The sequence below is a fragment of the Toxorhynchites rutilus genome, chromosome 2, assembly GCF_029784135.1.
Source record: "Toxorhynchites rutilus septentrionalis strain SRP chromosome 2, ASM2978413v1, whole genome shotgun sequence".
Taxonomy (NCBI): domain Eukaryota; kingdom Metazoa; phylum Arthropoda; class Insecta; order Diptera; family Culicidae; genus Toxorhynchites; species Toxorhynchites rutilus.
In genome coordinates, this window is record NC_073745.1 from 292,733,393 (window position 1) to 292,756,237 (window position 22,845).

Consider the following 22,845-nt stretch of genomic DNA (forward strand, 5'->3'; position numbering starts at 1 on the left):
TAAGGTTCTTGAATGATTTAAAATATTTTATTCAAAGTAAAGATCATTGGAAGCTGCCTATTTCTCCTATCTTTCAAGCGATTTATGAATGTATTTCAGGCAATTTATGAACAAATAATCAATGTCAATCATTTCTCTGGGCGATCTTGTTCGCGTTGATGGGGAATTGTCATCAAGAAAAATATCTTTGCGCTGTGTTTTTTGATATTCCAACCGTTTTCGGTAACGTTCACTACTTACAGTTTTCTTCTAATAAATTTTGCAATTCAGCGTCTTCAAACACTTTCAGTGGTTTCCCGCCTTCCTTGTTCTTGACATCAAAATCACCACTTTTAAACTCTTTGAACCAACATTATATGCGTATCAGAAGCGGCTTGTTTAGTGTATTAAAAAAATCAATTATCTCCGCAAGTTTCGATTTATAAACACAAAATCCACAATTTTTAACGACAAATCATAGAAAAATTACAATAGATATGACATTTACCTATTTCATTAATTAGTGTAAATGTTAATTTGTGAATTTCGATTTCATATTAATGCACTTCAGTACTTCAGAATGAAAAATTACCATTCCCATAGAATTAGAAAACATGCATATTTGTAACAATCACAGAATTCCACAAAATCATATTTTATTTGTTTAAAATTTGTAAATTTATTCATTTTGCTGTGATTTGGTATCCGGAACCTTTTTTTCATTCATGATTGGATTCCGGACACATTTTGAGAAAATATTTATTGACTTTTGTACAGCTTAATATTTTATTATTATGCTATTGTAATCTTGAAGCTAACATCAATAATGGACAAAAAAAATCAAGAAATTTGAAGAAATTTAAGAATGAAATTTATTTTATGATTATTATTTTCCGAATATATTCTTAAGCAACTCCTTCAATAGGACATTTTATCGTTAACTTTTGATCCGTTCGGTTTTTTAAATCATCTTCTGAATGTGCTTTTTATTCCGAACATGGGTTTGTGAAACACAAATATTTGTTTAGATTTGTCTGCCATTTTTGCTAGGTACACTGCTTGACACTAGATTAAATTGATACAATAATAAATATCAGTCACATTAATTCAACATGCAAAAAAGTGTCCGGATTACAAAATCATCTGGATTCAAAACCATTATGGTACTTCCTCAACCGAAACATCAGTAACGAGCCTCAAACGTAGTGACAAAATGAAAAAGGATAAGAAGCAGAGGCATCAAATTGTGCCGTTGCTTCGGCAAATTGTCACTCAATTTTGATAATATGTTCGTATATTATATCTAGATAAACGGTCATTCCATGTCAAACCGATTTTCGTTGGTAGTTTTATTCCTTATTGCAAAATATTAGATCCTCATTTTTTCATTAGGGTGCCCATTTCCGTTTCAGGGTGGTCCGAAAAATCTATTTTAATTCTCTCCCCATTTTTCAAAAATGTCGATATGTCGATATGTCGATATGTCGATCATCTGAATCGGACCAGTAGTTGAAAGGGAAAGTAATTAAGGGACGAAGGAGAAAGATGACAATCGAAACAGGAACTACATCGATTAAACGCACGACACGTACTAAGAACGGGTTCATTGAATCCGTAATTTGTGGGTGATGATGGGAGGAACAAGTGATTATTAGAATGCATATTATGTCGGCTAATGTTAAAATGGTTTAACCGAAGGAGTTCAGGACAATCAATGTGTGCACCAATCAAATCTGACGTGAATAAGGCCTTGGCAACATCTCTTCAAGACCGTAATGAGTCCAGCCATATCAGTCTTCAACGGTCCTCATAACTGGGAAGATTAAGAGGATCATTCCAATCGGACATCATTCCGAATCGGACAAACTTTCGTTGAATCGATTCAATTCGCTGAATCCTATTTTGGTAGTAGGGTGACCATACTACACAAGCATACTTAAGAGTTGATCGTACCAATGCGTAGTACACTCGCCTTGATGCAATGCCCATCTTTAAACTGCTTTGGAACGCGGAAAATGAAGCCAAGAGATTTGGACGCCCCAGACGTGATGTAGGAAAAGTGATCACGAAATGTCAGCATAGAATCCAACATGACGCCGAGGTTTTTGTTAGTGACGACACATTCCAAAATTACGCCATGCAGCTTATAATCGAAGATTATCAAAGAGCGCTTGCGGGAAAACGATATCACAGAACACTTAGATGGATTTAGAGTCATTATGTTATTTACACACCAATCGGCGAAAATATCCAACTGTTGTAGAAGAAACTCAGCGTTTCCAGTGGAATTCACAGGAAGGAATAACTTGAAATTATCTGCGTATGAAAGTTCAAAGCACTTCAAACATAAATTGATGTCGAAGATACATTAGGAATATCTATGAACCTTGATGACTCCCTTGCGGAACACCAAATGTTACATGAAATGGAGTAGATATGGTGTCACCGATCTTTACTGACATGATACCGTTCTGAATCATATTTCGGACGCTTAAGGCATATGATGCAGAAAACAGATCTATACTTTATGCACACGTATTATTTGGTTGATATTTTCAATAAATTAGTTCAATATGCTTTTAAGCTTTCTACTTTGGCAGCTATTTGATTGAAAACATAAAAAAATCATCGAATAAAATGCTTTTCAAATGAAGCGAATAAGAATTAAACTTCGGACACTAAATCAAATTTCAGACAGATTGAATTCAAATTTCGGACACTTTATTTTGTAATTTTTTGGACGAAAATTACATTACACTTGATTATATGTTATAGTGAACTGCGAAACACTTATCAAGCAATCACAGTAAACTGTTAACGATGATGAGAACTAATGAAACACTGGAGAAATTTAAATATTTATGAACGGGTAAATTCTACGTGCTCACGCTAAGGAAACGTCAAACACAAACGATAATGAGTAGCGTTGTAAAATTTCTGCATTAAGTAATTCAGTGCATTAAGCCATTCAAGATATTAGAACAAACTGTCCGAAATATGATGTTGTCCGAAATATGATTCAGAACGGTACGATCGGTAACGTAACGATGGAACGGTGAAACAAGATGCTCAACGGTAACGAGAGAATGTTGAAGCACATCTTCAAAATAACTGAAGGAATATTGTCGGGTCCAGGATTTGCTGATTTCTCTAGCTTACAGCAAGCCTCTTCTACATACATGGTGCTTATTACGGGGTAGGATCCGATAGATGCCAGGCAGGGTACACTGCTAGCAGTTGCAGAGACCAGATTGATTATGAATATTACACTTGCAAAAAAAATGAATCCTAGTTTCATAGATCTAGTCTAGTTGCATAGGAATATTGAATGAAGACTAAAAACATGTTAATTTTGGAAACTCATAAGTTAAAAACGAAAAAGAACACATCTTTGATTCTTGGATGTGTTAAGCAAAAAATCCCCAGCTTTCAAGAAAAAAAATATAATAAAATATAGCGCCCTTGGTCCCGAGACCATCTAAACTATAAAAAGCAAATACAATAAATTATCACGGAAACAAAATACATTTTTTTCGCATATGTAACATTTCTTTATAGAATTCTAGATCATTGGGTTCAATTTGATATATCGATAGTCCGAATCGGTTCAGTAGTTCAAAAGTAATAATTTTTTGAGAAAAGAAAAAAAGGGAGAAAAAGTTATATTTGAACCTATCGGATAACTTCGAAAAACTTTAACTCAAAAATAAAAAAAAAAAATCACATCTCTGATTCTCGGATATGCTTTGTAAAAACCCCTCAGCTTTCAAGATAAAATATAGGGTTGGGGAAAAAGAAATGTCGTATTTCTGATCGAAATTTGACGCTTTATTTAACATACTTAAAATTATCCAATTAAAGTCAAATATGCGTCGTTTTGTTCGCAAACTTGTTGCCATTTAGAAGGGAACTTCATTGTCCCCCCTTATAAGCCCCCCCCCCCTCCTTATTTGCAAAAAACTCAGACAGTGAGTTTTCGCAAGCCTCTTTTGAGGCCAACTTAGTATCACCAAGAGCGTTTTGCATGGACCGGAAGAGATGATAATCACTTGGAGCCAGGTCCGGACTATACGGTGAGTGCAATAGGACATCCCACCCGAGCTCCCGTAGCTTCTGGCGGGTCATCAAAGATGTGTGAGGCCGAGCGTTGTCCTGGTGGAAAACAATACCATTCCTATTAATCATTTCTGGCCGCTTCTGGTCAATCGCCTGCTTCAAACGGTTAAGCTGCTCACAATAGAGAACCGAGTTGAGGGTCTGGCCATAGTTGAGCAGCTTATCGTGGATGATTCCCTTCCAATCCCACCAAACACACAGCAAAACCTTCCTGGCCGTCAATCCGGGCTTGGCGATGGTTTGGGCCGGCTCACCGCGCTTCGACCACGACTTTTTTCGCTTTAGGTGGTCGTACGTGATCCACTTTTCATCACCAGTTACCATCTTCTTCAAAAATGGGTTGAGTTCGTTCCGTTTCAGCAGTGCATCGCAGGCGTTGATTCGGTCTAAAAGATTTTTTTGCGTCAACTCGTGTGGCACCCATACATCCAGCTTTTTTTTGGAATCCAATCTTCTGCAAATGGTTTCAAACGGTTTTATGGTCTATACCCAGTTCTTGGCCAATCGAGCGAGTGCTCACATGTCGGTCTACGTGGATGATTTCAACGATTTTATCGGTTTCCACGACGATTGGCCTACCAGTACGGGGTGTATCTTCGACAGCCACTACACCAGAACGAAATCGATCAAACCAACGCTGTGCTGTGCGAATCGTTACAGTATCGGGTCCATAAACTACACGAATTTTTTCGGCCGCCTTCGTTGCAGTTTTACCTCGCAGGTAGTAAAAACGTAAAATATGGCGAATTTATTACTTGGTGGACTCCATCTTTAACGCGCTGTAACTTGAGACTGAAAAGGACAATCACAACACTGTCAAAACGACACTTGTAGCACAGATTGTCGTCTTTAAATAGCCGTATAGTATGACCCGATGCGATAAGTACAACACAAGATATGTTTAAGTGTCGCCATATATTGACAATATACGACATTTCTTTTTCCCCAACCCAATATTAAAAAAATATATAGCACCCATGGTCCCAAAACCATATAAAAAGCAAATACAATCAATTATTAAGAAAACACAATTCAAATTTTTTGGCGGTATTTTTTCACAAAGGAACATAATTGGTTTAAATATGATGTGTCGATCATCTGATAGTTCAGTAGTTCAGAAGTTATAAATTTTTGTAATGGAAAAAAGGTGGAAAAATTATTTTATGGAACCATCGGTTAACTTTGAAAAATCATATCTTGAAAACGAAAAAAATAACATCTCTGATATCGAGATATGTTATGTAAAAAATTATCAGCTTTCAAGAAAAAATATAAAAAAATATAGCGCCCTCTGGACCAAAGCCATGAATTACTACTTTTTACGAAAATCTGAGAACCACTATATCGGTTTGGCATGGAATGGCTGTATTAACACTAAACCTACCACGAGGGGTCAAATGATCCACTTCAAAGTTTTAGCCCAATTTTTTTTTTGCAAATTACATTGTCACGACTTAATTTACCTACATTACTTTTCTTAAAACATACATCGAATGTATTTTTCAGTGTTTACTGCTCTCTTGATATGCAAACATTTGTATGTGTGGTTGTAATATAAAACCATTGCATTACACATTTTTGCTATTGATTAGATATAAATTGTATTGGTAACTATCCAAGCGAGCTAACAGTAACCATTCCAAGCTAACAGTTCGGCTGAAAAGTTTATAAGGTAATACAGTAAAACTATTTCTTTTTTTTTGAAAAATTACATTTTATTATTCAACATAATTGCCTTCGAGGGCGATATAGCGATTATAGCGATATTGCAGCTTTTCGATATCATTTTTATAGTATGAATAATGAAGGTCCCGCCTCATTCCCTTACATAGGTTTGAGTTGTTCGATTATCTAGTTGATAATTAATTAATACATAACCAGTTTTACAAATAAAAACGAATTTAATTTGCAGATATGAAATCAACTCTTTGTGATATCGGTATTTAACTTAGCTTCGTCTATTCAAAAGTTTCTTCGGATATGTTTGTAAGAAGTCACAGCAAATCTTTCAGTTCAATCAAATCTCAAGAAGAAACGCTTGCTGTCCCGTCAAGCTATCCCATAGTATCTTCTGAGTTCACTGTAAACTGACTGACTGAATTGTCAGACTATTAACTCTTCAGATTAATCGAACATTTGATCCGTTGGATGAATTTCAGGTTGTAGCCTATCCCTTCATTCTGACGGTTGTCTACTTGATCCTTCAGAAATTGCTATTGAGCCTTCTTTACTTGACAACAGTCGTTCCCTCGATCTTAAACGAACCCCAATCATAGCTGTGCTTCTTTTTAACGAAACTAACATATCCAATTCCACAATAAGAACAAACTCTACCATGTTCCAATCGCTATCACAATTCAGATTTCTCATGGCTGCATTATCGCGCGCGTGCTCAAACTTATGTAGACTACTTTCTATTTTCTTTTTTTTTTCTCATTTCATTTCTATAAACATACAAAAAAATCCTTCATTATCATTCGGACGAAGATGGCAGTTCATTCTTTCATACACATACACAAACACAATTCGTTAAAAACAACTTCGTTCATTACAATTTAATCATTTATATTACATTTTTGATATGTGAAATACACTGTCGTTTAAAATCCATTAATGTGGTTGCTCTTTTAATGTGCCTAGGCATCGAATTGAAATAAGTTACACCTTTAAAAAATAGGGAGTTCTGTGACACTCTACTTAAGAAGTTAGGTGTTCGTGCTTCGTCTGCATTTCTGGTATTATATCTATGAACATCACTTCCTCTTTCAATTCAATCACACAAATATCGAGACAGCAATCCATTTATAATTTTGAAAACGAACACCATAGTTAAATATACAATCCTTTGCTTCACAGATAGCCATTGAAGCGTGTTTAGCATGAAAACTGAGGAAGTGAAACTATTACAACGCAACATTAAGCGCATTACTTTATTTTGTAAACGTTGTAGCCTCAACATTTGTGTTTCGTTAGCAAGAAAAAGAATGGATGAACAGAAGTCTATGTGTGGCGATATTATTGATTTATATAATTGAACTTTACTCGAAATTGTCAACTCATTTCTTAAACGGTACATGATACCGTTTTTTTTTTTTTGCAATTTTTTTGATGACATTATCTATGTGAGACTTAAAAAGCAGTTTGTCATCTATAGTAACACCAAGATACTTTATCTCTCTAACACGATCAAGTGTCTTACCATTTATCTCTACCAAACACTCGGTGTTATAATATCTCGAAGAAAATACCATGTACTTGGTTTTTCCAACATTTAATTTTAACTGCTTATAATTTAACCAAATACTAAGACAATGCAAATCTCCATTTAAGTGCAATGCTGCGGATTCCAATTTTCTAGCTGCTATGAACAGAACTGTATCGTTCGCAAATAAATTTATATAGCAAAAATGTAAGACTCGTTTCATGTCATTTATGTACATTATGAATAAAATAGGCCCCAACACGCTTCTTTGTGGAACACCGAACGTACTAGCTATTGGTACAGAAACAGAATTAGCAAAAACAGTTCTCTGTATTCGATTACTCAAATAACTTTCTAACCATTTGAATGCCGAACCCTCTAAACCAAAGCGCCGCAGAGTCTGTAACAACAAGGGCCTGGAAATAGTTTCAAATGCGCGTTTCAAATCCAAAAACACTGCAATGACCGCTTCTCTGTTCTCGATATATTCCTTCCAATTAGCTAACACCAAATTCAAGGCGGTTTCACAGGAATGTGACCCTTAGTAGTCTTTCGGTTTTTCCAAAATAGGCCTCAGTTTCGGTAATCACTCCCTCATCGGTCTTAAATTTCTTGCCAGCGAGCATTCTCTTCAGGTCTGCGAACATAAAATAGTCGCTGGGGACCAGATCTGGAGAATACGGTGGATGCGGAAGCAATTCGAAGCCCAATTCATGCAATTTTGCCATCGTTTTCATTGATTCGTGATTTTTCCATTTTTCGTCACAATAACAAGAGTTGCTTTACTCTCAATGCTGTAACTCACGAACAAATCGACCGATTGCTGTCAAATTTTGACACGTATTGAAAGATGGTACTTTGTGATAGTCAAGTAGATTTTTGCAAGAGGCGCCATCTAGACGTCAACCTTATGAACTTTTCAGCCGAACTGTTACAGTGCTATTTTGCGTGTCAAAAATTGTAATATCATTATATTGCTAATAATTGTTTCCTAAAAATGTCGAAATATACAGGAGAAATGTGGTATGCCACGTTTCTCAACAAAACTATATAACTCGAGTCATTGTTCACTAACTACTAATAAAGGGTCACTTGACCCGCTGTGGTAGGAATAGGTTTACATGAAACATCGGTAGGTTTAGCGTTCATCGACAATTGGATTTGTTGATGGATGAAACACTATTGACAAAATGATCTTATTGCTTGCTCAGACTACTCAAGTTGTATGTTACCCATGGCATTATTTAAACTATAATTATTATTCTACTATCACAACATACGAGGGTCGTTAAAAAAATAAGTATCAGTGCCTCTGAATTCGCGGAAAAATAAAGTTAGGACAAAAAACAAGGTGATTTTCGTAATCTACGTTTTATTTTCTATTTTGCTACATAAACGCCGTAACGTTCGAAGCATTTTTCATATCTTCACAATAGTACGGTGATGAAACGGGTCAACGATTACGATTATAGATTACGAAAATCACCTTGTTTTTTGTCCTAACTTTATTTTTCCGCGATTTCTGAGGCACTGAAACATAGGAGATATCCAACGACCGGAGTAGAAAAAAAAATCTGTTGCCTAACCTAAGGGAAGAAAACTATTACTTCTCAGGATACAAGTGACATCGTTTTATTGAAATATATAAATATCGTAGCCATCTCTAGAGGCAAATGAACTGTGAAGTTTAAAGCTTTTTAAAAACAAAGAAGCAACGCAAGTATATATCTCACTGGACATATATGGATATACAAGTACTTCTGCAAGAGAAAAGTGATTCAATATTAAAATGTCTAAAACCCGATCACTCAATTCTCTTTGTGTTTCTAACACTGCATAATTGTTTGGAAATATACAAAATATGGACTATGTAGATTGTCTCTAGAAATATGATTGGGATATACAATTGCCCAATAATATATTAATATTTTAAGTTGATTTGTAGCTTGAATTGTTTATCACTTTTCTACTGTATGGTATTTTAGCAATCACTTAAAATATGAAACTATTTTTTTCCGAGAAATATGGAGTCTTTTCATGATACGAAACGTAAAAATGCTTGAAACAATCTCACATTGTTATGAAATAACTGTATCAGATAGAGGAAGTCTCCATGTATCCACACTCAAAGCAAAAATGCAATCACCACAACAATTTGTTTATCATTACAAATTTTAGCACTTCACTATGACCAACATCCATTTCACTCGAATGAGTCGCAGTACATATTCATGTACATTAATCGCCAACCAACTATTTATAATTACTACACAACGTGTGCCACCTCATTTGCTTATCCTCGGACTCATTGCGTGGTTGAATAACAACCGCTGCTTTACGAGATATCACTTCATCACTTCAACGGATGTGATAATTTATTTGTAGAATTCATCGATACTCCCAGTTGTTTGAAAAGTACTAAACATAAAACACTCGCCGTAATCAATCCTACAGCTGAAGAAGCACACGGACGCGCAACAGTACTAGTGCGTAAATCAACACCGCGCAGCGATCAAATCCCCATCCGCCTCAAGGTTACCCCAAGGAAGGAGGGGAACCATTAGGCCATAATTTGTGGCACATTCTAACACGTTGGTACTGCCATGCGGAGATTGAGCGACGCAAGCGCCCCAGTCAGCTTAGGACTTACCTCAGTAATTTCTCTATCAGCAGTCGACCGATGAATCCGGTCCCTCCGGTGACCAGGACGTTCTTCCCGCGGTAGAACTCCATCACCGGGGTATTGTGAATCTTCTTCTCCTCCGTCAGCGCCAAATCATTGTTCCGTCCCAATTCGACGTTCATTTCGAAGGTAATCACAGTGTCCTTTATTTGAAAATCGTGTGCGACTCGAATCTATGGTTTTTTTTATCGGTACGGCGAGAAGTGTTATCGCTTTACGCAACCAACGTCCGGATCCTTGCGTGGTTGCTAAACCAATTCTGTAAAAGGCACAACCGCAACTAGTTATGCGCGCGCGATGGAATCGTAAAAAGCGTTGGTGAAGAAGCAGTAAAAAAAAAGCAAAACGCTGATGATATGAGTAAATAGAGTCGCCTAATGTTGCCCCACTCGGACGGTCCGTTTGCTGCTTTCCGTTTCCGAAGACTGTTGATTTATTTATTCAAATCAAACACTTTTAACAATTAAAATAACCACTTTCGCCTCCAGGCATTTGTCACTTCCACACCCAACGACGCATTAGCGGAAGATCTTCGAATGGGTAATTAGGGGAATATTTCTATGTTTTCCGAACACTATTTATGCTGAGGGCAGAATGAATGACAATGTCACCCCACTGATTGAAGCTGTCTCACACCTTGTGTGTCCACTAAATTTACTAAATAATCTTCTAGGTGGAGATTGATTACGAAACGTTTCGATTGCTAATTCGTCAAAAGTCTGTACACTCCAGGTACCGAATGTCCGCTGTGCGTGCGCACTGTTCGAGCTGATTTACAAAACTAAGCAGTACGAGCAATTCAATTTTCATTGTCAAGCACTTGCGGGCACCATCTGAGTGACGACTCAGTGCTCTGCACTCACCGGTTGTGGGCGTCACTCAGAGCACTTGCTCACCAATATTATATTCCAATCGATCGGGCGCTGGGGTTTGAAAAGATAAGAACCGCGGTGTGGTTAGGTCATTGCATATGATATATTTTCTAACTCATACGTACACCTGGAAATCAACGATCTACTCACGCATCGTTCCTGGCGGGTGATCGGTGGGTATTGAAGATGTGCTACGCATTGTTTGCCAAGCCGGGTTTTCAACATTTGTAATGTACCATGTGTTGGCCGGAGTTTTTCTCATTTCGGGTTGAAACATTTGGATCATCCAGGGAAGTCCCGTCTCATGGTGGATTTATTGGATTTTTAGTTAAAACCAATCTGTTTCTCGTGATGAATTTAAAGTAGAACACAGTCAGTCCGAATATCCGCAAGTTATCTCGCCGGATTACTAACAATAGAATCTGTCGCCAATTTATCTGTAATTTGTAATTATTGAAGAGTATTCATGTCACAGCTCACACGTTTACTGTTCCTAACAATGTTGTGCTGTTTTCCTTCCCTAGTTCATTCTTATTTTTTTAACTAATCATAGGGGAAACACAAACAGCTTGGTTGTTGGGATCAACTAGAAGTGCTCAGCAGTGATAATAGTGTCATTAATGCTTCTCTTAGACTAATTATACCTTTATCATGAAGTCTTGATATGCAATGTTTTCCGAGACAAAGAAATTTGGGCAAGAGCAGAATAGATTTTCTACGCCATATAATTATTTTTTGTATCAGTCAAACAAAAATATCAAATGATTCAAATATCCATTTATATTTATCGGTATTTATCGAATCTAAAGAAAAAAGTCTAGAGAGTAACAATAATTTCAGGGTCTTCTTTTTAGTAGGTTGACCAAATACACTGCGTTTCACAACTATAGAACCACTTATTTTTTCTGAGTTTCCAGAGAAATGTAAGAAGTTGGTTGAATTGAAGTATATAGTGTAGAGTACAATAACTGTCTTTATAGTGTAGAGTACAATAACTGTCTTTATAAGATTGGCCATTTGAACTTTAATGTTGTGTTCAGGCGAAAAACATTCAAAAAACCAGAATTCCAGTGTTTCATAGCTATAGAATCAGATGGAAGAACTCTCACTTCTTTACAAAATTAACGCCAATTTAACATAAATTACGATGAGTTTCTAATTCGTAGGTCATCTTTAGTTCTCAATCAGTTCAAATAACTCATTCGGGGTGGTTACGACCAGGCTGCGCCATGTTATAGTGGGTATCTCGTTCTACGCAGAGGATACTGCTCGTTTAAGCTCTTCAAATCACTCATACTGCTTGTAAGCTACATCTACTATTCGTCTGATCACTCCTCATAAGTTCCGGACAGGTTTTTGATTTGGTAAACGAGAGGACCATTCCAGAATCTGAAGCCCCTATTCATTAAACCATGACCTTCCAGATTTTATGAATTGATGCCAAATTACCCAATTACCACATTGTTTTTGATGCAAAAACAGCAGTATATGATTCTGAAGTACTTCGTTGCACTTCCGACTGTTCATTCGTGTTGATGGTAAGCTATCTGTAAAGTAAAAAGGCTTCAAATCACTGAAGAGCTTAAACGAGCAGTATCCTCTGCGTAGAACGAGATACCCACTATAACATGGCGCAGCTTGGTCGTAACCACCCCGAATATGTTATTTGAACTGATTGAGAACTAAAGATGACCTACGAATTAGAAACTCATCGTAATTTATGTTAAATTGGCGTTAATTTTGTAAAGAAGTGAGAGTTTTTCCATCTGGTTCTATAGTTTTTTTGTTTTTTTTTATTTTTATCTGTATTACTAGCTAACCCGGCAAACTTCGTCCCGCCCATTTACTTGATTAATTCTCGAGTAATGCAGAAATTTGTGTTTTATTTGTATGGCAGCCACCCCTAAGAGAGGGGGAAGGAGTATCTTAACATCATAGAAACATTTATTGCATCCTAAAACATCCAAAGCCAAATTTGGTTTCATTTGCTTGATTAATTCTCGAGTAGTGCAGAAATTTGTGTTTCATTTGTATGGCAGCCCCCCCTTTGAGTGGGGGAAGGACTGTCTAACCATCATAGAAACATTTATTGCATCCTAAAACTTTCACATGCCAACTTTGGTTTCGTTTGATTGATTAATTTCCGAGTAATGCAAAAAATTGTGTTTCATTTGTATGGCAGCCCCTCCTTAGAGAGGGGGGAGGGGTCTCAAAATATCACGAAAACCTTCCCCGGCCCCAAAAACCCCTACATACCAATTTTCATGTCGATCGGTTCAGTAGTTTCCGAGTCTATAAGAATCAGACAGACAGACAGACATCACTCCATTTTTATATATATAGAAGATAGTCAACACTTTTGGCTGGTTCGTCACTTTTACTTCCATTTTTGGAAGAATGTTGGGAGTGAGAATTGATCTCGTGACCTTCAGCGTGAGAGGTATGGATGTTACCACTACGCCAGATCGCCTCCTGGTTCTATAGTTATGAAACACTGGAATTTTAGTTTTTTAAATGTTTCGCGCCTGAACACAACAATAAAGTTCAAATGGCCAATCTTATAAATGAAGACAGTTATTGTACTCTACACTATTTACTTCAATTCAACCTTCTTCTTACATATCTCTGGGAACTCAGAAAAAATGAGTGGTTCTATAGTTGTGAAACGCATTGTAGTTCCGGACTAAAAAAGGAACATTTAACCAAAAAAAAATTAAAACCCCTTTTTTAAGAATTTTATTGTGTAAATAGAATTGAGAGTAAAACCAAAAAATAAAACATGTGCATACAGTCATTCCATGCCATACCGAGATAGTAGTTCTCAGATTTCGTTGAAATTGGTAGTTTAGTTCCTTATCTCAAAATATTAGACCCGAAATTTTTGGAAAAAGGGGAAAAAATAATTTTTCGGACAACCTAAATGAAAAAATAAAAAATACGGGTCTAATATTATGCAATAAGGTACAAAACTACCAAATTTAACGAAAATCTGAGAACGACCATATGGCTTTGGTCAGGAACGGCTGTATATGTACCCGCTATTTTCTGTACCTGTAAAAAATACTTAGATAATTATGATTCTTGGGAATTTTCTCATAAATAAAAAGTTTTATTTGACAATTATCCATAATGGGGGTCTCCGTAGCCACATTGGTTGCGCGTTCGCTTAGTAAGCGATCGATCGTGAGTTCAAAACTCAGGGCCCCCATTGACCATCTTTGTGTTGTTACAGAATAACTACGTCCACGCAACAATCATCAGCGATGGAGATCGATCCACGGTCGAAATAAGATCGATTCATCCATACAACTGCTCTGCTCTGCAAGAAACATCGGGCTGCTGTTCTATAAATAACTCAACAATGGATCAACGACAGTCTCCGCTGTCCAGTCTTAACTTGGATAATGGAAGAACAGATAGAAAACTCTTACGCCTAAATGGCTACTGTGTAAATGTGTACCATTTCCAATGGTATAGAAGGGAATACTCTAACGCCGAAAAATGGCAACTGTGTAATGTGCTAATTATAGATATGATAAATATGTGACATGTACACGATTAAAATTCGGCTCTGTTACAGCTAAAATTCTAATGAGCCTAAAATGAACAAAAGGGATAAAAAAAAATTATTCATAATTTCAATATTGACTGTTGACTTTTCCGTTGTCCACATATTTTTCATCGTGGAAAAATCATTCCAAATGATGCGGTACTACCAGACACACATAAAATATAATAAGTAAGCTAAGTTAAGCACTACACAAATTCATTTTCTGAACCCAACGATTTGCAACTGGCAAGGATTATTTGTTCCACCACCCCCTTATCTCATCAATTTTAATTACTTTAGTTGTTGTGTGCTTTTAAAACAACATATTTTCATTTATCTGAATAAAAAAGATTTCAGTAATGCTACTTTGAATGGTCAGTTAGGAATGGAATAAAATCCATTTATACTGTTGTGCTTCGTTTATTGTATTGCATCTGAATCAACTAAACTTTTAAGACAACTGTACTCCACACTAGTCGAGAATACATCTTTCCTTTCATGTTGAGAAATTCTATTTTTTATAAATCGTTTATTCTTACAGGTTCAGTTACATAAATTAGATGAAGCCAAATTCAACATCTATTTATAATTCTAATGCACCGCACCGGCACAATGGGTTGTTTCCCTAGGGCTCAAAAAAGAGCTTTCTTAATTATATCTGGCTATAATACACCTCGCACAACCAAACAACATGCTCAATGCCTTGATAACCTTGTCCACAAACGCAGAGATTGTTGCTGTCATGATTGAAACGAAATAACAGCGCATCTAACGAACAGTGATTGGATATGAGTCGGGAGAAGTTATGAATGAAGTCTCGACTGAAGTACAGATTTTTGAACCATGGTTTGAGGCTAACCTTGGGGATAATCGAGTTGAAGACGATTTGATTCCGATAAGAATTCTAACAAAATCATCAAAATTAACGACAATATCAGTGTGCTCCCGTGGCCGAGTGGTTAGCGTCATAACTAACATGCCGGGTGTTCGGGTTCGATTCCCGTTCTGATCGGGGGAATTTTTCTTCAAAGAAATTTCCTCCGACTTGCACTGTGATCACGCGTATTCTAGATCTTGCCACTCAGAATGCATTCAAGGCGTGTTATTTGGCATAGAAATCTCAACTAAGTACTAATAAAAATGACGCAAGTAAATACTACGTTTTTTTTATCCCATTTATTTATTTATTAGGCTCATTAGCATTTAGCTGTAACAGAACCGGGTTTAATCGTGTACATTTACATATGTTAATGTTTCTATAAATTGTGAATTACACAGTAATTAGTAGTAACCATTTAGGCGTTAAGTTTTCTGTTCCATTACATTATGGTAAATTACACAGTAGTAGCCATTTAGGCGTAAGGGTGTTCTTTCTATTCATCCATTGTTCAGCAGACCGGACAGCGGCGACAGTTGATATTGATCATTGTTGGGTTATTTATAGAACAGCAGCCCGATGTTTCTTGCAGAGCAGAGCAGTTGTATGGATGAATCGATCTTTGTTCCACCGTGGATCGATTTCCATCGCTGATGATGGTTGCGTGGACGTGGTTATTCTATAACAACACAAAGATGGTCAATTGAGGGCCCTGAGTTTGAACTCACGATCGATCGCTTGGTAAGCGAACGCGTAACCAAGTGGCTACGAAGACCCCCTAATACTACGTTGAGACGGCGAAGTTCCTCTAGGAACGTTAGTGCAATTGAAGAAGAAGAAGAAGATCAGTGGCAGATACATTGTCTCTTTTACGAAACTCTTCAATTTTTCTACACGAATCGTGTCAATATGAAGACATTTGTAAACTTTTACAACGGAGCATTCAATATCTATTGCATTTTGAAGACAGTTGTGTGAAATCACTGCGAAAACAACAATATAAATCCTAATTCATTCATGAGATGTTCATTGGAATAAAATTATTGGAAATAGTGATAGTGGAATATTAAGAAATATGAGAAATTTTTGTATACTCAAAATATGGTACAAATTGATAAAATGGAGGACAATCAAAATCGGTCAAAATACTTTACTGTCCCTTCAAAAACGGTACGGTACGTACGGTACATGCAAAAGAACGATCGTTGTTTTCAAATGAATGCTTCATTCGATTTAATTGCTCCAAACTGGATAGTTCCGAACTGTCTTTCCGAAAAAAGCGGAATTAAAAGAGGCAGTTGCTCATAACTGATTATGGCTGCTGGTATACTGCACATTCTGCCACATCGACATTTTCATTACTTTCAGTAAAAACGGTTCGAACTCAAACGAAATTTTCATTCAGACATAAGACCCTTTCATATTCATTTGACGATTTCATAACTTCGTTTCAGTGTGAAGAATGAAACAAATGAACGTGAAACAAAACGAGGCTGTTCAGAGGTGAAGTGATATTCTTTTTATTGAGCATGGAGAGAGAGTAACATTATTTTTAGAAAGCATGAGTTTGCAGAAAACTGAAAGATGATAGGCTCATTAAGGAGTGAGGATGTATAAAAAAAAGTGATGTAACTTTTCAAGTGCTGATTTTTGTTTTTATTTTCATTTTTTGTTGTATTGATATCCGGCGAAGCGAACTGTACTGATGCTCATGATGCAGTTTATAGCTTCATCGTTATGATTCAAGAATTGATCTCACGAGATGTTTCTCGGGTTCTTCTGTAGGAACCTTGTACCATTGCGACCAATAGTTTGATCTCCTGTAGTGGTGCCTCGGGTTCATCCACGTCGTAGATCAGTATGAGAAGTCAGTAACTCAGCCGTCTCAAACGCTTTGGCTTTAGTCTCGGAATATTATCGATGTTATTTTTTGTATACTATCGTGAAAGAATATTGAGTTTTTATGCCGCTTTGAGTTAAAAGATGGCTTTTCCAAATTTAGGTTTATTTCACTCATAGTCGGACGGTGTCGAATAAAATTAAAATATAAATAAATAAATAATAAAATATTCTTGTCCCGAACATGTAATTACAGTATCAACTACACTACACAAAAAAATATAAAAACAGAATGCATAGTCAGAATTTGTAGGTGCTTTTTGTAATGCCCTAACTTCGCGAGAAATAAACACATGAAGAACACATTTTAATCTAGGTATGTGTAGATATAGTGGATAAAATCATTGGGAAGAAATGAAAAATCAATTTCTTTCTGTTTTTCCAAAGGCCTATTCAGACACAATTTTTTGCTAACCAGCTCAAAAGCACATCCAATTAGCCTTATTAAACAGTTTTCATTTGTTTGCTATAGCGTTTGTGTAGGACCCGATATTTCGTCTTTTTTTTTTATTTAAATCGTTTATTTTTACAGGCTCAGTTACAGCTCAGGTTTAAAGGAGCCGAACTCCTTACTGTATTGTTACTAGTATATAAACATTTTTCCTTAATTCTAATGTTAATAATATAGGAAACCGATTACTCGCGGTCGACTCGAGTTTAGAAGGGTGACATATTTTCTTCAGGAAAAGGAGGGGATATGAGGATATATTGACAATGATCACACTCACACTCTCAATCACACTCTCAATCACACTCATCACACTCAATTCTTAAACCTATCTTATATCTAATATGTATTTACATTTCATCTTATTCTTAAGAAGGGATCCGATCTCTCACAAAGGAAAAGGAAAAGGAAAAACTAAGGGTGTAAGGACAATCACACACGAAGATCGATAGCTTTAAGGAATACATATATTTGGGACATGTAATCAAGGTCTAACCGAGCCAACACGTCTCTCACCGGCATCATGGGCTGCCTTCCTCGGGCCCGAAGGGTGACTACTAAATTCGATCTGGCGACAAGATACAGCTCGCACGACCAAACAACGTGCTCGATGTCGTGGTAACCTTGGCCACAAACACAAAGATTGTTGTCGGCAAGATTAATACGAAAGAGTAGCGCGTCTAACGAACAGTGATTGGACATGAGTCGGGAGAAGGTGCGAATAAAGTCCCGACTCAAGTCCAGACTTTTGAACCATGGTTTGAGGCTAACCTTAGGAATAATCGAGTGGAGCCACCGGCCCAATTCATCTTCGTTCCATTTGCGTTGCCAGTTAACTATGGTATTTTTGCGGACTAAAGAATAAAATTCATTGAAGGCGATTTGACGCTGATAAATATCGCCTTCAATTGCACCTACCTTTGCTAATGAGTCAGCCCTCTCATTACCCGGAATTGAGCAATGTGAAGGGACCCAGACAAAGGTAATGACATAACAGCGTCTGGATAAAGCACTCAAAATTTCTCGTATTCTCTCAAGGAAGTACGGCGAGTGCTTTTCCGGCCTCACTGAACGGATAGCTTCGACAGAGCTAAGACTATCCGTTACAATGTAATAGTGTTCAACAGGTCGTGAGGCGACGCTGTCCAGCGCCCAGTGTATCGCTGCCAATTCAGCAATATACACTGAGCAAGGATTCTGAAGACTGTGTGAGGTGCTAAAAAATTCGTTGAACACTCCAAATCCTGTGTACTCATTCATAGAGGACCCATCAGTAAAGTACATATTATCACAATTGATATCCCCATACTTTGCATCGAAGATCGTTGGAACGATCCTCGATCGAAGATAGTCTGATGTTCCATGGATATCCTGCTTCATGGACAGATCAAAATGCACAGAGGAATTGATGTAGTCAGGAAAACAAACACGGTTGGGAATATACGAAGAAGGATTAACCTGCATGGAGACGAATTCATGATATGAGCTCATGAATCCAGAATGAAAATTTAGCTCGATCAGCTGCTCAAAATTTCCGATCACCAATGAGTTCATAACCTTACACCGGATGAGGAACCGAAGAGATAATAAATTGAAGCGATCTTTTAGTGGGAGTAGGCCTGTCAAAACCTCGAGACTCATGGTATGCGTTGAGGGCATACATCCCAACGCGATACGGAGACAAAGATACTGAATTCGCTCGAGTTTAATGAGGTGTGTTTTGGCAGCTGATTGAAAACAGAAACTGCCATACTCCATCACTGAGAGAATAGTTGTTCGATACAACATTATAAGATCTTCAGGATGGGCTCCCCACCAGGTGCCGGTAATTGTACGGAGAAAGTTTATTCTTTGTTGACATTTTTTACTCAGATACCTAATATGGGTCCCAAGTACATTTAGAGTCGAACCAGACCCCAAGATACTTGAATGACATAGCATGAGTGATCGGTTTACCCAAAAGTTGAAGCTTTGGTTTTGCTGGTTTATGCTTCCTAGAGAAAACCACCATCTCCGTTTTCTCCGTGGAGAATTCGATCCCTAGCCCAATGGCCCAGGTTGAAAAATTGTTCAAAGTATCTTGTAAGGATTCTTGCAGGTCGGATTCGTTTGATCCTACGACAGACACCACTCCATCATCTGCAAGTTGTCTTAGGCTGCAATTTTGTGTAAGGCAATTGTCAATGTCGCTTACGTAGAAGTTGTACAAAAGGGGGCTTAAACATGAGCCCTGGGGGAGTCCCATGTAAGAGACCCGACTTACTGCCGAACCTCCGTGAGAAAAGTTCAAATGTTTCTTACAAAGCAAGTTATATAACATATTATTCAATAGAGGCGGCAGACCCCGAGATTGTAATTTGTCTGACAAAACCTCTATTGAAACAGAATCAAAGGCCCCCTTTATGTCCAAGAATACTGAAGCCATTTGTTTTTTTTCGGCGTAAGCCATTTGAATTTCTGAAGAAAGCAACGCAAGACAATCATTCGTCCCCTTGCCCCTGCGGAACCCATATTGTGTATCTGAGAGTAGACCATTCGTTTCAACCCATCGATCAAGGCGAAACAAGATCATTTTCTCCAACAATTTCCGTATACAAGACAGCATTGCTATTGGGCGGTACGAATTGAAGTCGGACGCGGGTTTTCCGGGTTTTTGAATAGCTATAACTCGCACTTGTCTCCAATCATCTGGAACAATATTATGCTCCAGAAACCGATTGAATAAATTCAACAAGCGATGTTTCGCCACATCAGGGAGATTTTTCAGCAAGTTGAACTTAATTCTATCCGATCCCGGAGCAGAATTGTTACATGAAAGGAGAGCAAGAGAGAATTCTACCATCGAAAACTCGGAATCAAGATCGCACCTATCTTGTGGTATATCTCGAATAATTCTTTGCACTGGAGCGGAATCGGGACAAACCTTTCGTGCAAAACTAAAAATCCATCGATGTGAATATTCCTCGCTTTCATTGGATGAAGAGCGATTTCTCATGTTTCGAGCCACTTTCCATAATTTTTTCATTGACGTTTCTCGTGATAAACCTCCCACGAAATTTCGCCAATAAGCACGTTTTTTTCCTTTGATCAAGTTTTTAAATTGATTTTCAAGGTCCAAATACGTTTGAAAATTCTCAATGGTTCCACGTTTCCGAAAAGCTTTAAATGCATTCGATTTATCTCCATAAAGCTTGGAACACTGGCCATCCCACCATGGATTGGGAGGCCTTCGACGAATAGTGGAACCTGGGATGGGTTTCGTTTGAGCGCGAACCGCGCTGTCATAGATCAAACGAGAAATGAAGTTATACTCCTCCAATGGAGGCAAACCATCTCTGGAATTGATGGCTAGAGCAATCGCGTCCGCATATTTTTTCCAGTCAATGTGTCTTGTGAGGTCGTATGCCATGTTTATTGATTCAGAAGAGTTCAACCCATTGGTGATAGAAATTTTGATTGGCAAGTGATCACTACCGTTGGGATCCTGGATTACATTCCACTTGCAATCTAACGATAGTGAATTCGAGCAAAGCGAGAGGTCAAGAGCACTTGGTTTAGCAGGAGGTTTAGGTACACGTGTTGTTTCCCCAGTGTTCAAAACGGTCATATTGAAGCTGTTACAAAGGTCATATATCAACGATGAGCGATTATCGTCGTACGGTTCCCCCCAGGCAGTTCCGTGAGAGTTGAAGTCTCCCAAGATCAATCGTGGCTCAGGAAGGAGTGAGCACATGTCAACAAGTTGCTTGCGGCTAACCGCAGCTCTCGGAGGCCAATACAAGCTGACTATACAGAGGTCTTTGCCTCTGATGTTTGCATGACAAGCAACAGCTTCGATCCCTCCAATAGGTGGAAGGTCAATTCTAAAAAATGAGTGACACTTATTGATCCCCAATAGTACCCCTCCGTATCTGTCATCGCGGTCCAAGCGTATTATATTAAAATCGTGGAAAGAGAGATCATTTTGAGAAGAGAGCCAGGTTTCGGATAGAGCAAAAACATCACAATTGAGTTTATGAATTAGAAATTTGAATGTATCCAATTTAGGGATAAGACTACGACAATTCCACTGTAAAACAGTGATATCTCCGACCTCTCTATTTAAATTAGACATCAAGAGAGATAATCATTGCAAGGAGGGGCCATGTTTGCATCAATTGCTGCAAAATTGTCTTTAGTACTGGAAGCATTGCGGTGACAATGGTTCTGATGGAGTCGGAAACATTAAAACACGTGAAGATTTGATCCACAAGGTCAGACAACTTTATAAATCCCGATTGGGAAGTTGAACTTGACGGAAAAACAGGGACAGTTGGGGTTTTTGATGTCCCCTCGAGTGCTGGGTCGTTCGAAGGTGAACTATTACCACGGAGGCCAGGAGGGACCTGATTTTGCTTATCCGCTGCACTCGATTTTTTGGGCAAGCTAACAGGGGGTATCACCGGAGGGACTTGTCCTTGAACTTTGGGAGTGGTCACATTTTTGCGCCGGGGATTCCCTTGAGAAATAAACGGCGTGCCCCCGTTAGCTGTATCCGCTTCCATTTCGTCAACTGGCAACGTAGCGAAGACATTGTGTGTATTGATTGGTTGTTGTTCTTGAGCCAGTGGAGAAGCGCCCTTCAAAATTTCTGCGAAAGTGCGTTTAGAGCGTTCCCTCAAAGAGCGCTTCTGTTTCTCCCAGCGAGCCTTGTATGTTTCACAAGCTGAGAGCACGTGTGGGGATCCCCCGCAATATGGACACTTATGCTCAGTCGCACAGCAGGATTTCCCCTCATGTTGTTCTCCGCAAGTGGCACATCGTTCTTTATTGGCACAATAAGCAGCCGTGTGACCAACTGACTTGCACTTTAGACAAGTCATTGGCTTTGGAATAAAAAGTCGCACGGCTAACCTCAATTTATCTACCATCACGTAGTCAGGGAGAGCTGAACCAGCGAAGGTGACTCGAAACGAGTTGGACGGCGTAAATTTCTTTTCTTCTCCTTCATGGGAGACTGTTCCGAGCTGGCGGCAACCCAAGATCTTAACAGTCGTCGAGGGCAGTTTTTTAAAACGGCCGGTACCTTCACTCGTAATGTATTCGCACGTCAAGCCCGTTTCGGTTATCACACCCTCAATTTCGACTATGTGAGAGGGAATGTAGACCCGATACTCAATTGTAAAATGCTGATCGACAACAATCTTGTTTGCGTCTTTTCGATTATTCACGACAACTCG

At 38.0% G+C, this 22,845-nt stretch overlaps 1 protein-coding gene across 1 annotated transcript in view; it reads right to left on the minus strand.

Moving 5' to 3' along the window:
• LOC129766963 (uncharacterized) overlaps positions 1–10,748 on the minus strand; it is an 88,016-nt gene extending 77,268 nt beyond the window's left edge. Inside the window, 1 exon segment of the mRNA XM_055767560.1 lies at positions 9,948–10,748. Within this exon segment, the coding sequence (XP_055623535.1) occupies positions 9,948–10,102 (155 nt within the window). The 5' untranslated portion in view covers positions 10,103–10,748.
• Between the last annotated feature and the right edge of the window lie 12,097 nt (positions 10,749–22,845).